Source organism: Phlebotomus papatasi, chromosome 1 (genome assembly GCF_024763615.1).
Source record: "Phlebotomus papatasi isolate M1 chromosome 1, Ppap_2.1, whole genome shotgun sequence".
NCBI classification, from domain to species: domain Eukaryota; kingdom Metazoa; phylum Arthropoda; class Insecta; order Diptera; family Psychodidae; genus Phlebotomus; species Phlebotomus papatasi.
The window spans coordinates 89,887,559-89,898,297 of record NC_077222.1 but is presented as its reverse complement, the minus strand read 5'-3'; the positions used below and the strand labels follow the sequence as shown (position 1 = coordinate 89,898,297).

At 37.7% G+C, this 10,739-nt stretch overlaps 2 protein-coding genes across 2 annotated transcripts; one reads left to right on the top strand and one right to left on the bottom strand.

Moving 5' to 3' along the window:
* Positions 1-316: 316 nt before the first annotated feature.
* Positions 317-5,951, bottom strand: LOC129809672 (developmentally-regulated GTP-binding protein 2). The gene is made up of 3 exons (XM_055859697.1): positions 5,728-5,951; positions 4,790-5,655; positions 317-496 (listed from the first exon to the last, which is right to left on the bottom strand). Exons 1-3 carry the CDS (start codon positions 5,789-5,791, stop codon positions 335-337), a joined length of 1,092 nt encoding a protein of 363 aa, XP_055715672.1. The 5' UTR covers positions 5,792-5,951; the 3' UTR covers positions 317-334.
* A 521-nt stretch (positions 5,952-6,472) lies between these two features.
* LOC129809673 (U5 small nuclear ribonucleoprotein 40 kDa protein) lies at positions 6,473-7,879 on the top strand. The gene is made up of 3 exons (XM_055859698.1): positions 6,473-6,684; positions 6,747-6,876; positions 6,938-7,879. Exons 1-3 carry the CDS (start codon positions 6,577-6,579, stop codon positions 7,738-7,740), a joined length of 1,041 nt encoding a protein of 346 aa, XP_055715673.1. The 5' UTR covers positions 6,473-6,576; the 3' UTR covers positions 7,741-7,879.
* The last annotated feature ends 2,860 nt before the right edge of the window (positions 7,880-10,739 follow it).

Here is a 10,739-nt window from a genome sequence, read left to right as displayed (position 1 = left end):
GAAAAAATCAATGAAGGAAGGAAAATCATTAAGAAAAATAATGTAAATATAAGTTATACATAAAAAAGAAAAAAAATAATGTGTTTTATTTATCAAACAACAAAATCATCCACAATATTTCGCGATGTCCTTCCCCATTCATTTTCCTATCATCAAAAATAAAATATTTAAAAAAAAACTCACCTTAAAAGCATCAAAATCTTCCGCTCCGCCAAGGACAAAGTCAATCTTTTCTTGATGTACTCTTTTTCTCAATCTTCATTATCTTGAACATGGGAAAAGGACAAAGTTAAAGGAGTTTCTAGGAATATCGCACGTAAGGGAATTATGTTTCTTATTTCTTAACAATCTGAATAACATCTTCATCGTTCATGATGTGACTGATACCAACTCTCTGTGGGGAGTACTTGGTGGAAGTGCCCCAGACCAGGGCATATTTGAATTGACCGGCCAGAGAACGATGAATAGCATGGCAGACGTGCTCAACTGTAACGCCCTGCAAGACACAGAAAGAAGAAGAAGACCCCATTTAGCTGCTAATTGAATTTGCGCCAGCAATTCGAGGCATTTCCTCTAACCATTTCCAAATGACCTTGGAGGGAGTTCTTTGGACCAATTAGTTGAATAATAAATCTTAATGGAATTCTTGGGGAATGGGCAGAATGTCTTTTAGTTAGATAAATTTAAAGCATTGAATAAAAAATTAAAGCATTGAATAAAAGCAACTTTGATGGTTCAATTAATCGAGCAAAATAACTAATTACAGAAAATTATTTCACATTAATTATTTCGTATAGAATAAATTTCATAAAGTCAGAATAATTCTTGAAATCGAACGTTTTGCAATTTTGTTTTGAATCGATTTTTAACCCTTTAAGGACGATTGGAACACCGGTGTCCCACAAAGAAAATATTTTTTCCAACAACGGTGGGTCGCAGTCCTCTTTCGATGTCTCCTGAGACCTGAGATATTATCAAAAATGTCTTGATCGGACTGTATTTTCGATGTTTATGAAGCGATTTCGATGAAATCGAGTCCTTTTTAACGATAAGTCTCATCCGTCCCTACTCTATCTCACTTTCCCCCAACCCCTCCCCTTTCCCTGCGCATCATGAGATTTTTTTCATTTTTGGATATGTTTAGAGATTGTCCAGGCGGAAAGTTTATCCTTTTACGAAAATACCGCTGAATTTTCAAGGTCAAAATTTTAAAAGGCTCTAGAGAACGTCTTTCTCATCAGCAATGTATCATGTTGAGGCTCGTTGGAAGTGTCTTGGAATTTCCGATAAAACTGAACCAGTTGCAATTGGTTCTAAACCGGTAATTAACCAGTTCATACCCGATAACTAATTTTTATCCGAAATTCAATTCTTATTACTCTACCGTAGTATCACACTAGAGAATTTCACATTAAAATTTTAATGTGATTCACATTAATTGTTGCTGATATTGTGTCCTAATGCGCAATTTTCGTCAAGAGCTTTTAGAAATCGATTCATTTAGTGATAAAAAAAAAGTGGAGTCGAGTCACAAAAATTGTTTTAAATAGATTAAAATAGCATAAATACGATTGATAATTAATGAGCAAATTAATGAGAAGTGAGCAAATTTATGAGCACAATTTGCTCATTAAATTTTTATCAGGTACTACTTTATTGCAGTCATTCGGGTAGTTTCTGCGCCACAATTTTCTCACTAATTTATTCGTGATTAAATTGTGATAAAAAGTAGTGCTTACTAATACCTATTATTTATCGCGCACCAGATAGAGAAAGGATAAAAGACATTAAAAAATATCGGTCAAGAAGATAAGTAACTAAAAAGCTAAACAAAAAAGTGTTCGATGTACATTTTATATATTCCTTCATAAACTTGTAAGATTTCGTGGTCAAATGAGATAGTGGCCGAAATAATTGAGGCTGTGCATCAGGAATCCGTCATTTTGGACTACAACTGCCGGGAATACTGAAAATAGAGGCAACCGATCTGATGGTTTTCAAACCGTTTGCGACAAATTGCGTCACCAATCGCCGAAACTCACACCTCAGTCGGGATTTGGGTGATATTGGCTTCCTCATTTCCGTAGTTTTCTTTTGCAAATAAAGCCCTACGATTTGAAGCAGCTCTTTAAATTCCTCCGAAGTTATCCGGAGAAAATTATTATGTTAAAAAAATCGCCCCAGAGAATTTCAACGACACCATGTAACGGTCGCGTTAGGAGCCAATCTCTCGCCCACAACCTCCTTCTTCTCGCTTAGCGGGTCCTTTTGCACGACATAAAAGTAATGTACAGGAGGAAAACATCCTCTTCTTCACTAAAATCGCACATTTTCGCTCAAACGACTGAAATGCTTCAAAAACAAAAACACTCATCTAACAACCCGTATGCCATCGTGACATTGAGCAATTCTAGCAATGTGTCCTGACTAAATCAGCGATTTCGAGTGGTTCTAGAAGTTTTAATGAGCAACTTTTCACTTTAACTTTAATGTGAAATTTTCTAGTGTGATAACTCCGTAAGGTGTATTTTGGGCAATGTGTTGATTTATGAATCGGTTCAAATCAGTTGTGAACCGGTAATGAACAGATAAGTAATTTTTGTCCAAAAATAAAGGAATTTTATTACTCTTAAAACTATTTTGAGGGATTTAAGAATCAGTTGAGAACCGGTAAAAAGTAAATGATGCGAAAGTACTTTTGAGGTATAGCATCTAAGTTACGAGAATCTTGGAATATTTTGACAATGTTTTATTGCCTTAAAATTTATTTACTTGAATGTATGACCATTGAGCTTCTACAAATCTCATTTTTTAAAGAGAATTTTCAGATTTTCAAGAAACTATAAAATGATATTTATAGCAGCACATGCACTATTTTTATGGCATGTGTCTTGGCTTACTTGAAGAAAATTGAAAAAATATAATTTTTTTTATTTTTTGTTTTGTGTTTTTCTGTTTGTTAATTTGTAGATTTCTTAATGTAATTTTCGTATCTTAGTATAAATACGATCTCCTGTGAAAAACAAACTTCGAATTAAAAAATAAATAAATTTATTCCATTGATGAAAATTCCTTTTAAGAGAAAGACTTTTAGATCTTGTTGACGAAGTTTTTGAAATCGAAAAAAAAATGATTACAAGAGATTTTACAACTTTTTATATTTTATAATTATTCATAAGTAGATTTTTATCAGTTCTAAATATTAAATTCAAAAAAAAAGTTTCTCGCAGACATTAGCGAGGATTTTGAACATATTTTGCTCTTCTTGGGCGAAATAGAAAGGCAATTTACCGCTCTTTAACTTTTCAGAACATTCCAACTTCATCAAATCACTGCTAAATGCCAAAAAAATATTTAAAAAATTATATCAACAATGCTGCTTTTGCTTCTTAACTCTTTCGTCTCTTTTGGGACTGTAGTACCCAAAGAAGCATATGCATATTCTATGAAAAACAATGTTTTTAAATTATTCAGAACTGATAAAAATCAGATTCTTGTGGATGATTATTACACACTGTAATGTAAGAATCCAAATATAAGATATTTTTTATAGGACCTCAATTAGGGTAAGTGTGCCAAATTTCGGCCAGCTTCTAATTTCGGCCACTTTGAGTGTAATTTCGGCCATGCAAATAAATTAATTAAAATTATGTATGTAATCTTCGAATAGTCAATGAATTTATTTTGCTTTCAAATATTTATTCATTTTAGGATGTATTAACACAAAGACAGTTAAATTATAGGTATAATTTGAATTTAAATTGTGTTGTAAAAACTCAGTGTGGAAAGAGTCTTACAAAAAATATGACAGATCGATTGTGTCTCTAGCAGTGTTGTGATTTGTGGAGAAGTGCAGAAGGTTTTCCTTCGGTGTTTTTCATGAAAATTGATTAGTTTTCATTAAAGATTGTTTCTGTTTATGTTAATAGTGAATCAATCTTTAAATTTCGGGTAAAATTTCCCAGCTGGATCCTGTATTTCGCGTAAAAAAGTATATACTTTGTGAACGTCTCTACAGTGAGGTAGTGTTGCCTATTTCGGCCACATCTTTTGCTTTCCTAAATTTCTTATTCATTTCATGTTTTCTTTTTCAATTTCTGAATTCTACAATGTCCAGAGAAAAAAACCATCGCTTCTATGAAAAAGATGATGTGAAAAAGTCATTGGAAGAGTTCAGGAAGTGCAAATTGCTACAGGAATCTGCGCGTGAATTTGAGATGCTATTCTTCAGGTCTTCAGGACAAATTACACGGAAGATCTCAGGGCTTGTGGGTCATATAAACGTATTAAACTAAATATTAAACTCGTTCCGTTTGACGTTTTGAAATTTTCTACCCGTTGCGTCACAAAATGTGGTCAGAAAGAAGGTGGCCGAAATTTCACACAAAGTGGCCGAAATACTACCCAAGGCAATGTCCATATTTTTATTAATTTTTCAATATTTTAGGAAGTGATTTAAAGAAAACAAAAATGATAAACTAGTCTTGAAGGTTCCACACAACCCTCCCGAAAGGGAAGTAACAAAAAATATCAATATGAATTAAAAATATTGCGTTTCAAACTTAGGACTTCGGTGCTTACATGCAACCATGCCGAAATTTGGCACACTTACCCTAATTCCTGAGCTTAGATATTTTTGATTAAAAATTGTGAAATTGGCTTGCAGCATATGCTGCGGTCCGGAAAGAGTTAAGGGGAATATACATGAAGCATATGCATGCTCGATCAATTGAACTTTCCGTTGAACTTTCCGGAAGAGAATTTTTCGCTTATCAGGAAATTGACTTACCCTTCGAAGGATGAGCCCGTCATCGAAGTCCGGGGGCTGTCCTGGCTTCTTGGTGTACACTCTGATCAGTTGCAGAGCTTCCCAGAGAGTCTCCAGCAGATAATCCAAGTTGAGCTTCATGTTGCAGCTGACAACGACGCTGTTGGGCTGCCTGGCCAGTCTGTCCACTTCCTCCATGGAGATCTGATCGATCTTGTTGTAGACATAGAGACAGGGCAAATAGACACGATTGGCCGTAACCACGTCGATAAATTCATCCTCAGTGGCATCTTCCCGGAACAAGACTTCAGCATTGAAGATCTTGAAGGAGTGCAAAATGGTCTGGACCATCTTCTCATTGCAACGCGACAGGGCGCAAGTAGCATTGAAGCTCAAGCCTCCGCCTTTTTTCTGTTTGAAATAGATATTGGGGCGCCTTTTGTTCAGCCTGATTCCCACGGATTCCAGTTCCCGCTCCAGCAAATCCCTGTGGACATTGGGCTTTGTAGCGTCCAGCATCATCAGGACGAGATCAGCAGTCCGTGCAACTGCTATCACTTGCCTTCCGCGCCCCTTGCCCTGAGCAGCACCTTCGATAATTCCCGGAAGATCCAGCAACTGAATATTGGCTCCCCTGTACTCAATGACCCCCGGGATGCAAGTCAGCGTGGTGAATTCGTAGCTGGCAGTCTCACTCTGGGTGCTCGTGAGGGTGGACAGCAGTGTGGACTTCCCCACGGAAGGGAATCCAATGAGCGCAACTCGAGCATCTCCTGACTTCAGTACATCAAAACCCTCTCCCTTCTCGCCCTTCTTCGACGGTTCCAGCAGCTGCGATCGATACTTGGCCAATTTTGCCTTCAGCAGACCCAAATGATACTCAGTGGCTGGAAAAAATTCCCGGAAAACACGATAAACCTTAGCAACATAACCTCACAATTTGTTTCCTTGGTGCTCACCTTTGTTTTTCTGCGTCCTCGCGATCTCTTTCTCAATCTCTGATATTTTCTCCAAGATCCCCATCTTATCTACCTCTCACCACTGCTTTTTATCACATTAAAATCCTCTTCCTGACGGATTTCCACGGGCTTTTCCTGCACTTCTCCACGACGAATATCCCGACTGTTGGTTGGAGAAAATCTCAAGGAAACCTATCAACAGTCCGACCGGCTGTCAAATGCTGTCAGTGCTGCAGTGTTGCCAACTCAAGGAGATTTTTCCTAGTTTCCGTGTAAACAGACGGAATTTCCACGGGAATTCCCACGAGCAAATGGTAAATTTGCTATACAAGCGCCCTCTGCAAAAGTGCACGAAACTGCCCGAATGTCTTGAAATATTTTGAATTTCAAATGGAAATTTTCCGTTGGAGGGTGAAATATTCAATTTTCTAAAATGGCAAAAAGCGGCATATAGATATTGAGTTTACACACTGATATATAACGTAAATATCATGAAAGCCCCTTAATAATGCAAAATCACATCAAAACTAAGACAAACCATGCCAAATTTGAGCATATTTGATTCATTTGATAATCATAATCAAACTTGAAAAATGACAACAAACTTCTTTCAAATGTAACCGCTGCCCGAATTAAAAAGTAGCCCGATCTTAAAAGAGCCGAATTAGCGAGTCTACTGTAAAATTCAAACATTTCAAATTTAGGAGATTTTTAGGAGATTTGAGCATGAGGAACTATCACCGAAGTGTTGGCAACATTGATGCTGTCAGTGTTGTCAGTTTGTTTATTTTGAAACGTTCCGTGGATTTTACACTTTTCACCCAATTTCCTACAGAAAAGCGCCCCAAAATGGCTCAGAAAAGACCCTCAGAGATGGCTGTAGCCATTCCTGATCCCAAGAAGTCTCGAAGTGACCTCGTGGCTTACACAAATCGCGATAAAGCCTTGATGCAATCGGTGAGGTTATGTCACTCCTCCGGAAGGATGTTTTTTCTGAGATTTCAGGCTTTTTTTTTCAGGGTATCTCCCGGACATCGAATTTATTCGCCCCCATAATGCTGCTGGAGGGTCACCAAGGAGACATTTTCACATGCGAGTTCCATCCAGAGGGGCAAGTTATCCTCTCAAGTGGCTTTGATAGGCAGATCTGTAAGATTACCTGATTCTGAGGCATCCTGGGAATGATTCTCAAGATTTTGCATTTTTTCAGTTGTATGGAAGGTGTACGATGAGTGTGAGAATATTGGAGCCATGTCTGGACACACAGGATCCGTTATGGAAGCCCATTTCTCTCCGGATGGAAGCAACATCTACACTTGCGCCACGGACAACACCGTGGCCATTTGGGATGTTCCGACGTGCCAGAGAATCCGAAAGCTCAAGGGACATGGAAACTTTGTGAATTCCGTCCAAGGAGCACGACGAGGACCGCAGATTCTCGTTTCCGGAAGCGATGACAACACTATCAAAATGTGGGATTCCCGGAAGCGCTTCGCCACAGCCACAATGGAGGCAACGTACCAGGTGACGGCTGTTTGCTTCAATGACACTGCTGAGCAGGTGATCAGTGGCGGAATTGACAATGACGTGAAAGTTTGGGATGTCCGGAAGAATGAAGTTCTGCATCGGCTAAAAGGTCACACAGACACAGTCACAGGAGTCTCTCTGTCCCCCGATGGATCCTACGTCCTCACAAATTCCATGGATAACACCCTCAGGATCTGGGACATCCGCCCCTATGCTCCGGTTGAGCGATGCGTCAAAGTTTTCTCAGGGCATCAACACAATTTCGAGAAAAACCTCCTGAGATGCGCCTGGTCCAAGGATGGGACTCTAGTGAGTTGTGGGTCAGCGGATAGGTTCGTGTACATCTGGGACACAACCACCAGGCACATCAAGTACAAGCTCCCAGGGCACAATGGAAGTGTCAATGATGTGGACTTCCATCCAGAGGAACCCATCATTGTGTCAGCTTCCAGCGACAAGACGCTCTATGTGGGAGAAATTGAATGAGACGGAAACAAAAGGCATTCAACTGAGAAGGCTTTGAGATTTCAATTGAGAGGATTCCAAGAAGGATGAATTGTTTGTGAACTAATTGCTAAATATTCTGCATACCTTTGAATAAATAAAAGGAAAATTATGAAAGGAAGCGTCTTTCAATTAAATGGAAATTTTCCCTGATTAGTTTTCTTGATGGTCTCAGAGAGTCCAAAATTTAAAGTCTTTTTCTGGCATTGAAATTGGGCATAAACCCCCTTATGCCCTAGCCTAGACACACTTACGATTTAAGCTGGGAAATGGTTTAACGTAATTATAATCAAAATAATGATCAGATTACATTTCCATCAGATTCTGACTAATCCGTCTTCCGGCTTAAGCCAAGAAACCCGAGAAACGGTTTAGTTAGTGGGAAACTGAAAATTAGTCTAATCATCATTTTGATTTGATTATAATTACGTTAAGCGGTCTAGGGGGTCTAGTAGGGCATTACGGGTACGACCGTTTCAAAAAGACGTTCGAAAAACTAAAGCTGGCTATACACTAGACAAAATTTATTGCAAAATTTCTTTTCAATATCCAATATTGACAGGGATTGCCTCCACATTGCAAAGATTTATTGACATAAAAGTTTCAATATTGAAGAAAATTTTCCAGTGTGTAGGCAATTATTGCAATATTTGTTTCAATATGGAGCATTTTTTTTTAAATATTTTAATTCATTATTTAATGGCTGCACACTAGGCCAAATAATGCCAAATAAAAATTTTCAAAGTCACATTGAAATAAAATTTCAAAGAAATTCTAAATATTAAATAGATTTTATATTTCCTTCAATATTTTTTAATGGTCAGGAATCTTCTTCGTTCTGAGCATCACAGAACTGCTGGGATTTCCTTGTTCATGAATCAAAACACATCCAAGATCAATATTCAAGCAGGACACATCTCTTCTTGCTTCCTCCAGATTCCAGATTCTATTAGAATTTCGCTGTAACATTTTGTCAAATCTTCCCAAAAACCCAGCTTGGTTAGAACTTCTCACCTGCTTCCTCCAGGAAATCACAGTTCCTCTGGAATTTAGCTGAGATCCTTTACAATCTCAGCTTTGTAATCCTAGGTGAAATCCGACCTCGTCAGATCGGGCCCAAATTTTAGATTTACACGTTTTGACACTCATAGATCACGAATATCATATGCGCCAAAAATCGATTTTCGTAGATGTCCGGTCCCGTCCGGAGTACAAACGCTTCTGGAGAGAGAACGGAAAGAGATATCGACAAGCGGTTTTCGGCAAAGGTTAAATATCGATAAGTGGCTAGAAGTGATGTCAGAAGTCAGACCCACCTCCCTCATCCCCCTTTTGACATTTTGGAATACCTCCAAATTTTGTTTTCTCAATAACTCAGCCCCTATGGCATCAATCGATCTCAAATTTTAGTATGTTATAGCTGGTCCTAAGAGCTTTCGATCGATACCAAACTTAACCCCCTCTGACCCCCCTGACTCGAGCTAGAGGGGATCAAAAATTCAATTTTCAAATGGTTATATCTCTGCTTCTAATTATCGAAATTTGAAAAATTTTGGTGTTTTAAAAAGCCCTCGTCAACTACTACAACCTTTAAGACACCCTAATTTCATCCGATTTAATCGAAGGTCCGATTAATCGAAAAATCGATTTTCGATTAATCGATCTCGAATATTTCGAAAACTAGACGATGCTTTTTCTTTAAAATTTAATATGTTGTAGCTGAGTTCGAGACCTTTCCAACGGTGGATCGCACTCCTCCCTTTATGTACCCTGACCTGAGCTATAACCAAAAATTTTAGCATTATATGATATCTGTGAGAGAAAGATCTTTCTAATAATGGGTCCCATCCGTCTCTACACCAACCCACTGTACCCCGACCCTTACTATATCCATATGGACCGGACTCTATCACTTATAATTGTTAGCCGATTTCAATGAGCTTTTTTTTTCTTTTGTTAATCTTCTCCACTCAGACTATTTAGAATAGATAGAAAATGAGCAGTGATAAGCTCAGATAAGCTTATGGTAGCTGAGATTTTTTACAAGTGACCTCGAAATGCGTGCAACTCGGAACGCGTGAAAATTCGATTGTGAGTTGAATTTTGGGGGTAAAGAATCAACGACTAAAGGCCAAGCGATAAGAGATATCGACTTTCAGTTTTCAACAATCACAAAATAAGCCAATTTATTATCTAGGATGTTATTTTTTTTCCTTCCCCCACCCCTTTTCTTCCTCGACAAAATCATGTTTTTTGGTTTATTTCACAAACGGTTCCGACATTTTTTTCTTTTTCGAATATGTTTCGAGTTTATCACGGTGAATATTTCGTTCTTAGACTTAGACGAATTTTCGAAGGTCACAGTTTAACCACTCTGGATGGAGGGTTTATTTTCCAACCGATTTGCTTAAATTTGGATTTTTTGGAAAGGTCTTGAAATTTCCAATCAAGCTACATCAGTTTTATTTGCTAATGGATCGGGGTAGAGTACTCGCAATTGATTTATCTCTTTTTAATATTTTTTTTACATTGTCTGAATATTTTCTATCGGGCTGGCGGTGAAACGGTAAAGGTATTGATTTTCAATTTTCAGTGACCCGCCCCCATATAAAGTCGATATTATTCCGAGATTTTTTTTTCTCTTTTCTATATCCCCTTTTTTTCTTCTTTCCAAAATCATGTTTTTTTGTTTTCTTCAGGAAAGCGGGTAATTTCCTTTATTTTCTATTATGTTTTGAATAACACAGGTGAACATATCGTCGATTTAGTTTAGTCCATATGACGACAAAAATTTGAAAATCGTATTTTCGAAGTTTATAAGAACTCCAAAATTATTTCATAATTTAAAATAAATTAAAAAGTTACTTAAAGTTTAAATGATTTTCTGATAGGGGAATGTATGCATGGGTCGCTCACAGTGAACCTTCAAACAATGCTAATTTTCCCTTTGTTTGCAAATATCTGGTTACCATTTCTCATCT

Excerpts from the sequence above, each read along its gene's own strand:
- LOC129809672 (XM_055859697.1), bottom strand. The coding sequence starts at position 5,791 with ATGGGGATCTTGGAGAAAATATCAGAGATTGAGAAAGAGATCGCGAGG. Across the intron at positions 5,656-5,727 it reads GAGGACGCAGAAAAACAAAG|CCACTGAGTATCATTTGGGT; the intron begins GTGAGCACCAAG and ends AATTTTTTCCAG. Across the intron at positions 497-4,789 it reads ACGGGCTCATCCTTCGAAGG|GGCGTTACAGTTGAGCACGT; the intron begins GTAAGTCAATTT and ends TGTGTCTTGCAG.
- LOC129809673 (XM_055859698.1), top strand. The coding sequence starts at position 6,577 with ATGGCTCAGAAAAGACCCTCAGAGATGGCTGTAGCCATTCCTGATCCC. Across the intron at positions 6,685-6,746 it reads ATAAAGCCTTGATGCAATCG|GGTATCTCCCGGACATCGAA; the intron begins GTGAGGTTATGT and ends TTTTTTTTTCAG. Across the intron at positions 6,877-6,937 it reads TGGCTTTGATAGGCAGATCT|TTGTATGGAAGGTGTACGAT; the intron begins GTAAGATTACCT and ends GCATTTTTTCAG.